Source organism: Schistocerca americana, chromosome 7 (genome assembly GCF_021461395.2).
Source record: "Schistocerca americana isolate TAMUIC-IGC-003095 chromosome 7, iqSchAmer2.1, whole genome shotgun sequence".
Lineage (NCBI taxonomy): Eukaryota > Metazoa > Arthropoda > Insecta > Orthoptera > Acrididae > Schistocerca > Schistocerca americana.
The window spans coordinates 214,377,570-214,396,211 of record NC_060125.1 but is presented as its reverse complement, the minus strand read 5'-3'; the positions used below and the strand labels follow the sequence as shown (position 1 = coordinate 214,396,211).

Here is an 18,642-nt window from a genome sequence, read left to right as displayed (position 1 = left end):
TAAATAAATAAAAATAAAATACTGAGAATGTTGAACAACCGTAAAAAACCATTAAAAGGCATTACCAACTGTCCTCTGACATATTGTACAACTGAGTACTGTGCTTACATGTGGCCAGAGAAACTTAAAAACTTAACTCAAACTTAACAAGAAGGCCCAGAGGACCACAGAATGTTGACTGGCTGCTGTGTCATCCTCTGCCGTATGGCATCATTTAAGTGCGGTATGGAGAGGTTTGGGATCAGCATATTGCAGTCCCAGCCATTGTCACCATCCCAGACTTTGGAGCCACTAGTTCTCATTTGGCATGATGAGGCTGAATGGCCCCCAAGCTAATGCTCTCACCAAGTAAAAATCCCTGTCAGTACTGGGAATTGAACCTGATTCCTCTACATAAAGGTAAAAAATGCTGACTTCTCAGCTGTGGAAGTGGGTGACATCTGGGTATAGAAACCTCAAGTAGCTGAGGCAGTTGTGCAACTTAAAGAGACAGTGCCATAATGTGAAATCGTAAAAAAAATACCTCCCAGCTCTATCAAGCAAAGAAATGCCAAACATGCAGTTATTATAACTACAAGAAATTAGCAATTAGAAAACAAATAATTGAAGTTTCCTCGTACTTTAAGTTATGGACGAGCCTAAAATACTGCAGGGTGGGGAGCTGCTATTGCAGCAACTACAGTGCCTACTTTCAATCTCCTAAGTAAGATTGGAAGTGTTACAGATTTTTTTTTTTTTTTTCCATGATCATCTGTCGGCAATCGTGTAAAAATGTACAACTACATTTATAACCATTCTCCACAAGCCAGTGTATGGTGCATGGCAGAGGGTACCTTGTACCACAACTATTAATTTCCATTCCTGTACCACTTTGCAAATAGAATGAAGGGAAAATGAGAGTCTATATGCCTCTGAATGATCCCCAATTTCTTTTATCTTTGTGGTCTTTACACGAAATGTATGTATGGCAGTATAGCGTTCTGCAGAGTTGACCATTTGTTTTACATACTATTGCTCTTGTCTTTCTAATTGCTTTGTAGAATTATGCCTAGACATTTAATGGACATGACTTTGTCCAGCAGCACACTGCCAATGCTGTATTCAACATCAGGGGATTTTTTTTCCTAATCATCTCCATTAACTTACATTTTTCTGCATTTAGAGAGCAAGTTGCCATTTGTCACACAAATTTGAAATTTTGTCTAAGCCATCTTGTATCCTCCTGCAGTCACTCAATGACAACCTCTTCCTGTACACCACTGCATCATTGACAAACAGCCGCAGATTTGCACACCCTGTCTATCAGATCATCTCTATATATCTGTGCTTGCAGTGGATAGTGTGCCAAGTCCAAAAAATAGAATTCTGGGAAATCACAATTCAAAGTTAGGCAAATAATGCAAAATCCTGTAATGGTGCCAAAAAATTATTTTTGTGCTTATTGTATTCCCACACTGTTTCATCAGTATAAATTGATTTTCTGTTTAAAATGAAGTTTAGTCACTGATGCTCAACACTAAAGTTAGTGTGCATTAAAAATTGTGGGCTTGACCCAGTGTACACTCATGAAATTGTTCATTCTGGATTTGAGCTGTAGTGTAAACTTGGGAAAATGTGGTTCTGCAGGCTCTTATGAATGATTAATAAATTAGTAGATGAAGCATCGTTATTCAGGAACATAAGCAGTTATTCTATCAAAATACTGGAAAAGCACAGTGAACAAAGATAATAGTAATGTACAAAAAATTCATGGTTTTTCATCTGCATCATCTGTACCAGGGTAAATATTGCCAGCACTGCTTAATGTTGGCAAAAATAATCTTTCTTTTTCTCAGGCAAAATGTTGCATGGTTTGGAATACTTCAGAACAGGTTTCAATATTTGCTGTTTTCTCTGACTCCTGAGGCTCACATTTTAAATGGTTCTTCCTCTTCCAGTGATGATTTGTAAAGAATAAAACCTGGATGGTCTATTTTGAAATGAAGCCACCTGACCTGCCTCAACTGGTATGGGTTACTGTTGTTGTCTTTGGTGCATATTGTTACTGGGTTTTTAAGAGGACAGTGTAGTAAAAAAAAATAATTTCTCTGTGTTTTGATGGCAGTGAAACCTTTTTTTTCCCCCAGTTTGTCTAATCAGTTGTGTCCACTAGTGAGGGTGTTCTACAAGTCCTTTGAAAGTTTTCCTCTTCTGCTCTATCAAACTGTGTGATGAGTCACACTCCATGTGGGTGTGTCCAGGAATAAGAAATTTATGATTGATTATTTCCAGCCGGCCGGAGTGGCCGAGCGGTTAAAGGCGCTACAGTCTGGAACCGCACGACCGCTACGATCGCAGGTTCGAATCCTGCCTCGGGCATGGATGTGTGTGATGTCCTTAGGTTAGTTAGGTTTAAGTAGTTCTAAGTTCTAGGGGACTTATGACCACAGCAGTTGAGTCCCATAGTGCTCAGAGCCATTTTTGATTATTTCCAAGGTAGGGGACTTCTGAAGTACAAACATGCACATCACTGCAGTCAACTGTGTTTATTTTGGCCTGGATGGCTGTCTGAACATGTTATTAATGTTTTAACTTCTAATTTGATGTTTTGAATGAATTTGTACAAGCAGGATCCCACCCACTTCATTAGCTCCTCTTGCAGCTTCAGCTTCATGCCATAGATAACAGTATGTCAATCCCTTCCCTTACTTCTATATTGTTAGATTGTATGTCCACAACATACATTTGTAAAATAATATTAAATTTTTGAGTGGAGGAGTGGGCAACATTGCTGCAAATGAAATGTAATGGTCTCTGTTTTGTTACTGTTCCTTGTAATTTTGTCATCAGCTGCCTCGTGATGTTCTTTCATAACTTTCATTAATTCAGGTTTTTGACTTTCTGTAGCAAGCTTCAGTAGCATTTTCATTTTGTTAGAGGTCGCATGTGTCCACTCTTGGTTATTTTATACAGCGTTTCATCTTTCAGAACTCCTCACAAAAAACTTTGTAGGATTCATTGATGTTAGCCCTGATTTGTTTTAGGTTACCCTTTGTCTAGGGATGTATCATATGGTGTGGGGCCATGAACATTTTACTAAAGTCTCTTCTTGAATAGTGACTCTCATAGGTTGGAATTTTCCAGACACATTCTCTGATACCAGCTCTAAAAGTTTTGTTGTTTTCACTCTTTAGCCAATCAGTATCTTGCATATCTGTTTGAATCACTCCAGACGGAATTGCTTATTGTTTGAATAACTGATTCCACAAATATCTTGTTTACACCAATTACACCCATGGAACATGATTTTGCAACCATGTTCTTTCATAATTAAACAGTACCTAATAATGAGACTGTAACTGCCTTGCAGCAGTGTTCTCTCCAGAATCTTTTTTTTTCTGGGTCTCTCAGTTCTATGTGGCTTGAAATGCACAATAATCTCCAGTTGAAATCCCCCATTCCCAAGTACTCCTTAAATTATATTTCACGTCTTTCACCTGTTAGTTTTTCTGAACAATTATTCCTGCATGAGCATAAAGTTTGATTTTTCTTGGGGTATATTTTGTTTTACCTCCCTTCAACCCCAAATTTCAAAGCATGTTACAAGAATCCCTTTTCTGCCATGTTTCCCCCTTCAGCCCTCTATTCCTGATAGCTCCTTTTTTGTGAGACATTTTGATGGCAAATCATCACTCACCTTGTCATCAGATTCTCTGATAATAGGATCACATAGTCATCTCCTTTTCTTCAAAATTATTGGGCAGTCACCATTAGAATTGAGGGATTGTATCAGCATTTGGTCTGTGGTTGGTACATGGTTGGGATGTGCCAGGACCTGGAAAAAGAAGACACAAAATCCTTTGAGGAAACAGGAATTGCTTGTTAACTTGTGGAAAACATTATTGCAAGACTATTATTCATATTGCTTGTTTTGAAAACAGATAATTATTGGTCTTGTCACTTGAAATTTGGTGCACGGTGGCCCCTCATTGATGGTCTTCATTTTTAGTGAACCTCTGCTGTGATAGGTATACCAACGTATGTCTGTAAGTAGATACTTATGTATTGAAAATACAATAGTACCACGGTAAGAAAGAAAATGAAGAAGACTTACCTGGTTCTGCATTTTGAGCATGAGTGTGAATGAGCTCCTCCTCTTGATGTTCATTGAAGTATTGTGCGTATGCTTGAAAGCCATGCACATTAGCTGTGTTGTGATCCATGAGAGAGTGCTATGAAAGAATAATACTGTGAACTTCTGATAGAGCCTGCCCATGGGCAGGTGTCTATTTAAACTCTGCCATGCTATGCTTGCGCTCAGTTATCATGTTATTGGTGCTTGCATATATTTGCTTTATCTTATTGTGTTCGGTGTATTTTATGGCAATTGGTGTACATGCCACAGTCTAATAATTTTGTGCTAACAGTCTTGATTGTGTTGTATGTCCAAGTTACAGCATTAATCACTGGTCAGCGGTGTTCGAGATCTCAAGTTATGATAAGTATTGCAATTGGTAACATTTTTTATTCCCAAAACTCAAGACTTGACTGATGATGGCATGGCACATAGCATAGGTTAGTAGACTTGACCCATAATACACACTCCCAACCACATTGAGCTCATATAATAATCTGTCATATCAGGATAGTCAGACTTGATAATCTATTCACTGAACCAAAGCTGTTCACTGAACCAGGTGAACATTCACAAACATAACCCACTACAGTATACACTAACCCATTGCTCAGCAAGAGATGCCAGTAGTATTTGACACAGTGTTCCCAGACAAAAAGTGAAGTGCCTGGGAAGCATTTGTGGTTTTAACTCATTTTCACTACTTTTGAACGTGACACACCATCCACTGCAAGCACATGTATAAAAGAAAATGTCCTAACTAATTCACTGATTCATCATCATCCAGTCCAAACCATTAAGGATAGAAACGTGAAATTTGGAGAGGGTGTTGATCTGATACTATAGGCATCATTTTCAGAATTCTAACCTAAGGGGATGAAATAGGGGATGAAAGGTTTTTTGAAAATATGTCATTACTAAGAAACTAGAACTTTGAAACTGGTATCGGGTTTCTTGTTCAGAATTATTGGAAATTCAACCCCTGAGGGTGTGAAATAGTGAGTGTAACTTTTTTTGAAAATGAATCATTATTGAAGAACTACTAAAGCATTTGTAAAGCTACATCTATAAAAATTGGCATTTGCCTTCTCAGTTAGAGATAATTGTGGTTTCAGTGTTTTTGGAAATTCAGCCTCTGAGGAGGTAAATAGGGGATGAACATTTTTATGAAAGTATTTTGTTATTTCAACACATTCTTACAGCTAAGTATATGAAAATTGCTATTTGACTTCTCAGTTGGAAATAGACGTGTATGTTAGGGCATGAATGTTTCTGTGGAAGTTTCACCACAAGATTTCTATGAAAATATCACCACAAGAACTCAAAAGACCAGATTTAAAAAAAAAACCTCCAACCCCAGGTACCAGAATCACTTTTTTTTGGGAAGTACTTTTGGAGAAGATCTTGCTTCTGTGGCCTTGATTAGTGTGAAAAGTTTAGATGATGATACAGTTTGTGAGCTAAATCAAAGAAAGCTAAGTAACAGTCACAACGACAAATTAGTTTTGTCAGAATTGCATAGAAAAATAAACGGGTTTTTAATATATTAATTTTTTAGTAGGCCTAATACATGCTTATAAAATTATTTTTGTGGCAATTACTACGCAAATTAACCATTACTGATGGCAAAATAGATACCATGTTTAAATGTGATTCCATACACAGGAATATCCATTTGAGATGACGAGGTACACTGTTTCTAGATTTTTGATTTGTACACAAACAATGTGTGTAAGTATACATAAATGCAATTAAATTAAGAAGAAAGTGCAAATCTTATATGAAGAATTGATTTATTAAATTTCAGTACCCTGTCTGCAGCTTAGTTTGCATAGGCTAGATGCACTGTTTGTACAATGAATGTAACACAATACAAAATCAATCAATGAAAAAAAAAAAAAAAAAAAAAAAAAACTGTGCAGAGCGTACACTCTATGTGAGCATGGCGGTGGGCGCAAAGCTTGTTTATGAATATAGAGAATAAGTGTGGTCCTATCTCAGTTTCATGGGATAGTTCTGGCGATATGCTTGTCTCTGATAAACACTCACTGTTAAGGACAACATACTGGGTTCTACTACATAAGACGACTTCGAGCCACTCACATCTCTGGGAACCTAATCCACATGCTTGGGCCTTCATTAACAGTCTGTAGTGGGGCATCGTGTCAAACACTTACTGTAAATGTAGGAATATGGAAATACATAATGCACGAGACAAACATTTAGTGATTGGAGTAATGCAGGCAATGAACCTCTTCATTTAGCGTTTCTATAAGATTTTACACTTACTAAGTCCAACTTTCCAGCTGTGCATATGATCCTTTGAAAAACTTGAATTTCATTAGTTTAAATTTAAGATAAATAGCCATATGTATTCCAAGGAGGTAGTATTCATTCATAGATGTTTTTATAATTGTTATAACTAACAACCTTTTCTTTCCTTTGTGTAACCAATGGAAATTCTGAAATACTTTTTCTCTGTCCTTGTTGGAAGAGTAATTGAGATGACGAGTAGGATGGGAAAGGATTTTAGTAACTGCATCCACCCCCTCTCTTTTTTCATCTTGCGTGTATAGGATAGCAGAAAATTAAAGTGAAAGTTTCCTTGTGCACTAACTATTCATTTATTTTTGTGATCTATTAATAATACTCTTCTAAATGCCTACATTTTTCCTGTTGCTGACATGCACATTTTCAGAACTGCCAATTAATACAGTTTTACAGGAGTTGCAGAGATTTAAAAAGTAATCTGGTCTTTGCCCATCAATTGCAGGCTATAATTTTTTTAATGTGTACTTCGTACATCTCTCCCTTGTAGAAACATGCATGTGCTACTTTTGTTTTATTGCCGTTATAGTTTATAAGAATTCACAGGCACTTTTTTGTCGACAGAATATGTTCATGATTTTTATTTGTGTTTCATAGAATAATAAAGCAGCTGCTGGTGCATCTGAAAAAATTGATTGGCACGATTACAAGCAGATTGAGAGAGATGCCTTACGCAAGGGAATTGGTGAACACGGGAAACCAGCAAACCTTAGTCCTGAAGAGTCCGCACTTAAAGAATCTCTGTACAGAGAAAATGGTTTCAATGCTCTCCTCAGTGATAAGATTGCTCTGGACCGAGCTTTACCTGACATACGCCACAAGGGGTATGTGCAAGAAGATTCATCAGTATGATTCATTATATATGTGCATGAATTTTCTTCTTATTTTAATAATTAATTTATAATCTAGCTAATATGTTACGTTGTAAGTGGTTAGGATTAAATATCAGAAGAGTATGAAAACATTCTCATTTTTGGCAAGAATGCTAAAAATTTTGGTAGTCCCTCTAACAACACTGAAAAAAATTATTCTTGTTATTTCCCCCCCCCCTCCCCCCCCCCCCACTCCCCCCCTCATCCCCCCCTCCCCCCACCCCCCACACCCCCCGCAAGAAGCACACAGTCACTTCCATCTTCATTGCTGTAGCCACCATCCAATCTTCAGGAGCTTCTATCCTCTATGTATCTGGCACTGTTTATTGTACACATGTACACATTTTACCATTATGTAATGCTGTGCTGCAGACAAATACTTTCAGAAAAGACAAGTTAAAATGTAGATGTAACATTTTTTTCAGAAATTTGTTTCTTGTTGATGCCAGTCTCTACTTTATACTAGGTGGTGTGGCTAAAAGTGTTTGTGAAAATATCTTGGACACTACAACATGGGTGAAAAAAAGGTTGTAATAAAAGTTGTTTGTTTCAGAAGAGAACATCCACTGACACTAAACTTGACCGACCCCCCCCCCCTCCCCCCCCCCCCCCCCCCCCCCCCCCACACACACACACGCCCCATCACAGTGGGTGGGAGAGAGATCAACATTGAAATATTCAATGGTAAGTGTGTGCAGAACACTTTGTCATGAAACTCCTGCACCTCATGCGATTTGCCGTGAACTACTGTGAGGATATGCAGCTGTTACAGCTAAAACATCCACTGCACCATTTTTGTTGATCACAGGTTGTGGTTGGATTCTTCGTATGGGTTGAATACTTCCAGTTTTTTTCTGGAGAACTGGTATCCACAATAAAAACTGGGGGTTCCTATTGAAGATTACAAAATTGAGCCCCCCTCCCACCCTCTGGGGTGGGGCAGGGGGGTCAAGTGTAATGTCATAGGATGTCCCCCATTCATGATAAATATCTGTTGATATAACCCTTTTTGTAACCCGATGTGTAGTTTCCCATATATTTCCCAAAGCAGTCGTAACTGCCCCATCCTGTATATGCAGTTGTCAGTTATTTTGCTGTCCAAATTACAAAACTCCTCAACTATATTCAGTGTCTTCATTCTATTTCTCTCAGCATAATCTGATTTAACTTTTGTTTTTCTTTTGTTGGTGCTTGTTTAAGATCATCTTTTTTCTATAGATTATTCAATCACTTCTGCTGATCTTGCATGTCCTTAGCCATTTCTGATAAAATTGTAGTGTCATTGGTAAACCTGAAAGTTTTAATACTTTTTTCCCTGAACATTGTGCCAGCTGGACACACAATGCCAAGATTGCTTTTCAGCAAGTTGACTAGGGTAGGGTGAGGGGTGTGTCAGTTGGGGCGGGTACAGGCAGAGAGAGGCGGGAGGCCAGAAGAGGGTGATGTCAGTAGCTGTTGGCTCAAAGAGAGTCAACAGGTTTGCTGGCTAGGAATGTAGGAGGCAGGGTACATAGGTACACAGGCTATGAAAGTGATATAGGGGTAGCAGAGCTAGTGGGATGCAGAGTACGAAGGAGGTGACGTGAAGGCATGGATTGGGAGGCTATGACAACATGGGAAGGAGAAACTGTTGGGAAGAGGGTGTGTTGACAGTGGGTTAATAGGGGTTGAGGCCACAAATGTTATGGCAGCGAGCAGTGTGTTGCAAGTATAACTCTGGTCCACATAGTTCAAAAAAGCTGGTGGTGGAGGGAGGGATTGAGGTGGTGCAGGTTGTGATGCAGCCATTGAACTAGAGTGTGTGGTGCTGAGCTGCATGTTGTGCCAGTGGATGATCAATGTTAGTCTTGGCCACTGTGTGGCAGTGGTCATTCTGGTGGACAACTAGTTAGTTGTCATAATGTCATAAAAGGCTGTGCATTGAGCGCAGCAGAGTTGGTGTATAATATGCTTACTTTCACAGGTGGCCCTGCCTCTGATGGGGTAGGATAAACCTGTAACTAGACTGGAGTAGGAAATCCTGGGTTGGTGGATTGGACAGGTCTTGCACCTTGGCCTTCCTTCACATGGGATTAGGAGTGGGAGTCTCCTATTGATGGACCAAAATGTTGTGTTGGTTGGGTGGGTGATGGATTACTACTTCAGAGGTTATCCCTAATTTCCAGACATAATGATAAGTAATCAAACTCCTGGTGAAGGATGTGGTTCAGTTGTTCCAGTCCATAGTGATACTAGGTGATGAAGGAGATGCTCCTTTGTAGCTGACCTTGTGGATGGTGGGAGGATTAGGGCTATGTGAGAATATGACACGGGAAACCAGTTTGCAGAATACATTTCGGGGGGGGGGGGGGGGGGGGTTAATATGTGCCTGTGAAGGCCCTCATGAGTCTTCTGCATACTGGGCAAGGGAATACTAGTTTTTTAAACACTGTTCACTGGTGGTGAAGCTGTATGGGAGTGATTTTTTGTTATGGAAATGCTGACAGTTGTAGGTACTGTTGATGGTTAGTGTACTTAATATAAATAGAAGTGTGATTGTAGCCATCAGAGAGTTTGAGGTTCTAATGTAGGAGGTTCTAATGTTTCCCATCATATAGATACAGAATTTTGTAAAAAATTAAAACAGAATTTTATAAAAAATTAAGAATGACTCCTCAGACCTTGTTTAAACGCAGTTGCAGTTTAGACTGAGTTTCTCCAATGTCTTGATTCACTGGAGAATAAAGGTGGATCATTAGACTTCATATATAAATTGGATAGTAATTATCATCACAGTTAGCTTGATGTAAATTTCTTGTTGCAGTACATAGTATTTTTTTCATCTTGTAGGCTCTGTTGTCTAGATTTATTTTTCATTCCTGTTGGTAGCAGGAGGATATTTTGGTTAAGCTTAACTGCTGATTATTTATATGAGTGGTTAAATCCACAGGTGTTCTGAACATATTTTTTGCTTCAGTCAAACATGTATCACAACTCCCCATGTTTGTAAAAGAAAGCCAACCAACACAAATCACTTCATGCCAAATGTATACTGCAACTTACTGACAAAACAGTACGAAGATCAAATGCGCACCAAAGATGCAAAATTAGCAATACAAAAATAATTATGTTCAGAGATTAGTTTTTACATTCACAGAAATTTATAAGTGATTAATAATTTGTGTTACACTGTTTTTCAGATTACATTCCAGAAAATGGTAGAAGTAATAATAATAATAATAATAATAATAATAATAATAATAATAATAATCCCCGTGGAGGCCCGGGAAAAGAATAGGCCTCCGGTATGTTCTGCCAGTCGTAAAAGGCGACGAAAAGAACAAACCACTAATAGGGCTAACCCCCCTTTTAGTGTGATTAGTTGGTTCAGGACAGAACTAAAGAAGCCTCGGACAAGCGCCGTCATTGTCGGGGACGACGCTTGAACCCTATGCCCGCCCACAATGGTAACGACACTGCTAGCCAACTGGAAAATGATTTAAATCCAAATAGAGGTGTTTTGCAGGATATGCTTCCTGCAACCACACTAGAAGGAAAACAAAGACAGAGGATGAGATGGTCAGATGAAGTTAATCGACACCTCATGTTCTGTTATTACCAAGCAACAAACCTAGGAACCAACACAACTGGATACAGATCACAAGTATACACAACATTTATTACCAGATACCCAGAATTAAAATTTTTAACAGAACAACGACTAGCTGATCAGATCCGTGTAATAATAAAAAATAACAGGATACCCCAGTCAGAATTAGAAAACATCAAACAACAAGTACAACAAATACTGGAACAAAATAATGTGCAATCAGAAGAAGAGGAAAATACAGTAATGGACTCAAACATCCCAGAGCAAACAAACAAAGAACAACACGCACCAATTAAACAATCAGAGGAAAACGAAATCTTAAGACAGCCACCAGAACAAGCACAAATAGAACACGAAGTGACACAGATGTTAGATATAGAAGAAAAATTTCAGCTAACATATATAGAATACAAAGACACAAATACAGACATTAGACCATTCTTGCATAGACCACCAAATAACCCACAAGTCGAAACAACAATAAAAACTATCAACACCATAATACACAACAAAATAAATGAAAACACAACTATGGAAGAGTTACAACTACTGGTTTATATAGGAGCACTCACTACGCTAAATATACACACTAGGCAGAGATCAGAACCAACCAACACACAGAAGAAACCCACAAAACCAGCATGGCAACACAGGCTACAGATCAAAATAGAAAAACTGAGAAAAGACATCGGACAGCTAACACAATTTATAAGAAATGAAATCTCGGAAAAAAAACGAAAAAGGTTAGGTAAAATCTCACAACAAGAAGCGACAGAGCAATTAGACGAAAAGAAGCAGAAATTACAAGCATTAGCCAAACGACTCAGAAGATACAAAAAAAGTGAAAATAGAAGGAAACAAAACCAAACATTCAACACAAACCAAAAGAAATTTTACCAGACAATAGATAACACACACATTAAAATAAACAATCCACCAAACATAACAGACATGGAACACTTCTGGAGCAACATATGGTCAAACCCGGTACAACATAACAGGCATGCACGGTGGATACAAGCAGAAACAGACACATACAAGATGATACCACAAATGCCTGAAGTGATAATTTTGCAACATGAAGTCACCCAAGCAATTAATTCTACTCACAATTGGAAAGCCCCTGGAAATGATAAAATAGCAAATTTCTGGTTAAAGAAGTTCACCTCAACACATTCACATCTAACTAAATTATTTAACAGTTACATTGCAGACCCATACACATTCCCTGATACACTTACACACGGAATAACATATCTGAAACCTAAAGATCAAGCAGACACAGCGAACCCAGCTAAATATCGCCCCATAACATGCCTACCAACAATATACAAAATATTAACTTCAGTCATTAAACAGAAATTAATGGCACATACAACACAGAACAAAATTATAAATGAAGAACAAAAAGGCTGTTGCAAAGGAGCACGAGGATGTAAAGAGCAACTGATAATAGATGCAGAGGTGACATATCAAGCTAAAACTAAACAAAGGTCGCTACACTAAGCATACATTGATTACCAAAAAGCTTTTGATAGTGTACCCCACTCATGGTTACTACAAATATTGGAAATATACAAAGTAGATCCTAAATTGATACAGTTCCTAAACATAGTAATGAAAAATTGGAAAACCACACTTAATATCCAAACAAATTCAAATAATATCACATCACAGCCAATACAGATTAAGCGTGGAATATACCAAGGAGACTCATTAAGTCCTTTCTGGTTCTGCCTTGCTCTGAACCCACTGTCCAACATGCTAAATAATACAAATTATGGATACAATATTACTGGAACATACCCACACAAAATCACATATTTGCTATACATGGATGATCTAAAACTACTGGCAGCAACAAATCAACAACTCAACCAATTACTAAAGATAACAGAAGGATTCAGCAATGATATAAGTATGGCTTTTGGAACAGACAAATGTAAGAAAAATAGCATAGTCAGGGGAAAACACACTAAACAAGAAGATTACATATTGGATAACCACAGCGACTGCATAGGAGCGATGGAAAAAACGGATGCCTATAAATATCTAGGATACAGACAAAAAATAGGAATAGATAATACAAATATTAAAGAAGAACTAAAAGAAAAATATAGACAAAGACTAACAAAAATACTGAAAACAGAATTGACAGCAAGAAACAAGACAAAAGCTATAAATACTTATGCCATACCAATATTGACCTACTCATTTGGAGTAGTGAAATGGAGTAACACAGACCTAGAAGCACTCAATACACTTACACGATCACAATGCGACAAATATAGAATACATCACATACATTCAGCAACAGAAAGATTCACATTAAGCAGAAAGGAAGGAGGAAGGGGATTTATCGACATAAAAAACCTACATTATGGACAGGTAGACAATTTAAGAAAATTCTTTCTAGAACAAGCAGAAACTAGCAAAATACACAAGGCAATCACTCATATAAATACATCGGCTACACCACTGCAATTTCATAACCACTTCTACAACCCTTTAGATCACATAACATCAACAGATACGAAGAAAGTAAATTGGAAAAAGAAAACACTACATGGCAAGCACCCGTATCATCTAACACAGCCACACATCGATCAAGACGCATCCAACACATGGCTAAGAAAAGGCAATATATACAGTGAGACGGAAGAATTCATGATTGCAATACAGGATCTAACAATAAACACCAGGTATTACAGCAAGCATATTATTAAAGATCCCAATACCACAACGGATAAATGCAGACTTTGTAAACAACAAATAGAAACAGTAGATCACATCACAAGCGGATGTACAATACTAGCAAATACAGAATACCCCAGAAGACATGACAATGTCGCAAAAATAATACATCAACAACTTGCCATACAACATAAACTAATAAAACAACACATACCTACATACAAGTATACACCACAAAATGTACTGGAGAATGATGAATACAAATTATACTGGAACAGAACCATTATAACAGATAAAACAACGCCACATAACAAACCTGACATCATACTCACCAATAAAAAGAAGAAATTAACACAACTAATCGAAATATCCATACCCAATACAGCAAAATACAAAAGAAAACAGGAGAAAAAATTGAAAAATACTTCCAACTGGCTGAGGAAGTCAAAGACATGTGGCATCAGGATAAAGTTGACATCATACCAATTATACTATCAACTACAGGAGTCATACCACACAATATCCACCAGTACATCAATGCAATACAGCTACATCCAAACATATATATACAACTACAGAAATCCGTAATTATTGATACATGTTCAATTACCCGAAAGTTCCTAAATGCAATATAACATATACCGTACAGTTAAAAGGAAGTGATGCTTGATCAAGGTCTGCATCACTTCCCATTTTTAACCAGACTTAACGTCTGAGAAAGTAAAGAAATAATAATAATAATCATTCCCTGGCACATTACCATTAATTCTCTCCTCTCATCATACATTCTGAATGCCCAAGTCACTTCAGGACCTCATCAATAGCAGTAAAGTCAACTTATAGAAACATCATATCAATAGTTTAATATTACTACAAATAACATTTTGTACCACATCACAAGTACTTTTTCAACACTATCTGCTTCACACAGATCAGGACCAGGGAATATGTTACTGGTTTGTTCATATTAAGTTAGCTCTGATTTATTTCGTAAATCTGTTTTTCTGCAGTGATTGAGAAATACTTTATGTTTACATGTGGAATTATTGAAGATACATGTTATTTGTGACAAACACTTTCATTCAGATCTCTCCCTCCAGTAGAATCTTTAATAACTTTACTGTAGTATGCCAGTAGGAACCAAACTAACTCTGCTATCTAACCATAATCTTTTCAATAAGGAACACAATTTTGCACATTACCACGCCCCCCCCCCCCCCCCCCCATGAACCATGGACCTTGCCGTTGGTGGGGAGGCTTGCATGCCTCAGCGATACAGATGGCCGTACCGTAGGTGCAACCACAACGGAGGGGTATCTGTTGAGAGGCCAGACAAACATGTGGTTCCTGAAGAGGGGCAGCAGCCTTTTCAGTAGTTGCAGGGGCAACAGTCTGGATGATTGACTGATCTGGCCTTGTAACATTAACCAAAACGCCCTTGCTGTGCTGGTACTGCGAACGGCTGAAAGCAAGGGGAAACTACAGCCGTAATTTTTCCCGAGGACATGCAGCTTTACTGTATGATTAAATGATTAAATGGGTAAAATATTCCGGAGGTAAAATAGTCCCCCATTCGGATCTCCGGGCGGGGACTACTCAAGAGGACGTCGTTATCAGGAGAAAGAAAACTGGCATTCTACGGATCGGAGCGTGGAATGTCAGATCCCTTAATCGGGCAGGTAGGTTAGAAAATTTAAAAAGGGAAAGGATAGGTTAAAGTTAGATGTAGTGGGAATTAGTGAAGTTCGGTGGCAGGAGGAACAAGACTTTTGGTCAGGTGATTACAGGGTTATAAATACGAAATCAAATAGGGGTAATGCAGGAGTAGGTTTAATAATGAATAAAAAAATAGGAGTGCGGGTTAGCTACTACAAACAGCATAGTGAACGCATTATTGTGGCCAAGATAGACACAAAGCCCATGCCTACTACAGTAGTACAAGTTTATATGTCAACTAGCTCTGCAGATGATGAAGAAATTGATGAAATGTATGACGAGATAAAAGAAATTATTCAGGTAGTGAAGGGAGACGAAAATTTAATAGTCATGGGTGACTGGAATTCGTCAGTAGGAAAAGGGAGAGAAGGAAACATAGTAGGTGAATGTGGATTGGGGGGAAGAAATGAAAGAGGAAGCCGCCTTGTAGAATTTTGCACAGAGCATAACTTAATCATAGCTAACACTTGGTTCAAGAATCATGAAAGAAGGTTGTATACCTGGAAGAATCCTGGAGATACTAAAAGGTATCAGATGGATTACATAATGGTAAGACAGAGATTTAGGAACCAGGTTTTAAATTGTAAGACATTTCCAGGGGCAGATGTGGATTCTGACCACAATCTATTGGTTATGAACTGCAGATTGAAACTGAAGAAACTGCAAAAAGGTGGGAATTTAAGGAGATGGGACCTGGATAAACTGAAAGAACCAGAGGTTGTACAGAGTTTCAGGGAGAGCATAAGGGAACAATTGACAGGAATGGGGGAAAGAAATACAGTAGAAGAAGAATGGGTAGCTCTGAGAGATGAAGTAGTGAAGGCAGCAGACGATCAAGTAGGTAAAAAGACGAGGGCTAATAGAAATCCTTGGGTAACAGAAGAAATATTGAATATGTCTGCTTGTGGCTGTATGTGTGGATGGATATGTGCGTGTGTGCGAGTGTATACCTGTCCTTTTTTCCCCCAAAGGTAAGTCTTTCCGCTCCCGGGATTGGAATGATTCCTTACCCTCTCCCTTAAAACCCACTTCCTTTCGTCTTCCCCTCTCCTTCCCTCTTTCCTGATGAGGCAACAGTTTGTTGCGAAAGCTTGAATTTTGTGTGTATGTTTGTGTTTGTTTGTGTGTCTATCGACCTGCCAGCGCTTTCGTTCGGTAAGTCACCTCATCTTTGTTTTTATATATAATTTTTCCCACGTGGAATGTTTCCTTCTATTATATAGAAATATTGAATTTAATTGATGAAAGGAGAAAATATAAAAATGCAGTAAATGAAACAGGCAAAAAGGAATACAAACGTCTCAAAAATGAGATCGACAGGAAGTGCAAAATGGCTAAGCAGGGATGGCTAGAGGACAAATGTAAGGATGTAGAGGCTTGTCTCACTAGGGGTAAGATAGATACTGCCTACAGGAAAATTAGAGAGACCTTTGGAGAAAAGAGAACCACTTGTATGAATATCAAGAGCTCAGATGGCAACCCAGTTCTAAGCAAAGAAGGGAAGGCAGAAAGGTGGAAGGAGTATATAGAGGGTTTATACAAGGGCGATGTACTTGAGGACAATATTATGGAAATGGAGGAGGATGTAGATGAAGATGAAATGGGAGATAAGATACTGCGTGAAGAGTTTGACAGAGCACTGAAAGACCTGAGTCGAAACAAGGCCCCGGGAGTAGACAACATTCCATTAGAACTACTGATGGCCTTGGGAGAGCCAGTCATGACAAAACTCTACCATCTGGTGAGCACGAATTCTTTACAGACGAATGGAAAAACTGGTAGAAGCGGACCTCGGGGAAGATGAGTTTGGATTCCGTAGAAATGTTGGAACACGTGAGGCAATACTAACCTTACGACTTATCTTAGAAGAAAGATTAAGAAAAGGCAAACCTATGTTTCTAGCATTTGTAGACTTAGAGAAAGCTTTTGACAATGTTGACTGGAATACTCTCTTTCAAATTCTGAAGGTGGCAGGGGTAAAATACAGGGAGCAAAAGGCTATTTACAATTTGTACAGAAACCAGATGGCAGTTATAAGAGTCGAGGGGCATGAAAGGGAAGCAGTGGTTGGGAAAGGAGTGAGACAGGGTTGTAGCCTCTCCCCGATGTTATTCAATCTGTATATTGAGCAAGCAGTAAAGGAAACAAAAGAAAAATTCGGAGTAGGTATTAAAATCCATGGAGAAGAAATAAAAACTTTGAGGTTCGCCGATGACATTGTAATTCTGTCAGAGACAGCAAAGGACTTGGAAGAGCAGTTGAACGGAATGGACAGTGTCTTGAAATGAGGATTTAAGATGAACATCAACAAAAGCAAAACGAGGATAATGGAATGTAGTCAAATTAAATCGGGTGATGCTGAGGGGGTTAGATTAGGAAATGAGACACTTAAAGTAGTAAAGGAGTTTTGCTATTTAGGGAGTAAAATAACTGATGATGGTCGAAGTAGAGAGGATATGAAATGTAGACTGGCCATGGCAAGGAAATCGTTTCTGAAGAAGAGAAATTTGTTAACATCGAGTATAGATTTAAGTGTCAGGAAGTCATTTCTGAAAGTATTTGTATGGAGTGTAGCCATGTATGGAAGTGAAACATGGACGATAACCAGTTTGGACAAGAAGAGAATAGAAGCTTTCGAAATGTGGTGCTACAGAAGAATGCTGAAGATAAGGTGGGTAGATCACGTAGCTAATGAGGAGGTATTGAATAGGATTAGGGAGAAGTTTGTGGCACAACTTGACTAGAAGAAGGGATCGGTTGGTAGGACATGTTTTGAGGCATCAAGGGATCACAAATTTAGCATTGGAGGGCAGCGTGGAGGGTAAAAATCATAGAGGGAGACCAAGAGATGAATGCACTAAGCAGATTCAGAAGGATGTAGGTTGCAGTAGGTACTGGGAGATGAAGAAGCTTGCACAGGATAGAGTAGCATGGAGAGCTGCACCAAACCAGTCTCAGGACTGAAGACCACAACAACAAACCCCAAGATAACCACAATGTTTCTATACCCACTATATAAATGGATTTGGAAACCATACAGTGTAGCCAATACTGTTTCCAGTATAAAATATAAATAAAACAAAGTCAAACATTAAATATTTCAAAGCTCACCAATACTCATACCCAAATTATAGTCATTAATCAATTTGTACAGAACATAGAAATAAACCATCTAGATAGGACTTAGCAAACTCGCCAAAGTACACTATGTAATATAAATCCTAACATCACCTGTAATGTAATAAAATTCTGCGTCCACATTGCAAATAAAGTAAAGCAGAACAGTAATTTATTCATATATGATCACAAATTTTCATTTGTCACTATGT

General features: G+C 38.3%; 1 protein-coding gene across 1 annotated transcript in view; it reads left to right on the top strand.

Annotated features, from left to right (window-relative positions):
• LOC124621813 (N-acetylgalactosaminyltransferase 6) overlaps positions 1-18,642 on the top strand; it is a 158,505-nt gene that overhangs the window by 57,953 nt on the left and 81,910 nt on the right. The window contains exon 3 of the mRNA XM_047147252.1: positions 7,040-7,266. Coding sequence (XP_047003208.1) covers positions 7,040-7,266 — 227 coding nt within the window. The remainder of the gene's footprint in view (positions 1-7,039; positions 7,267-18,642) is intronic.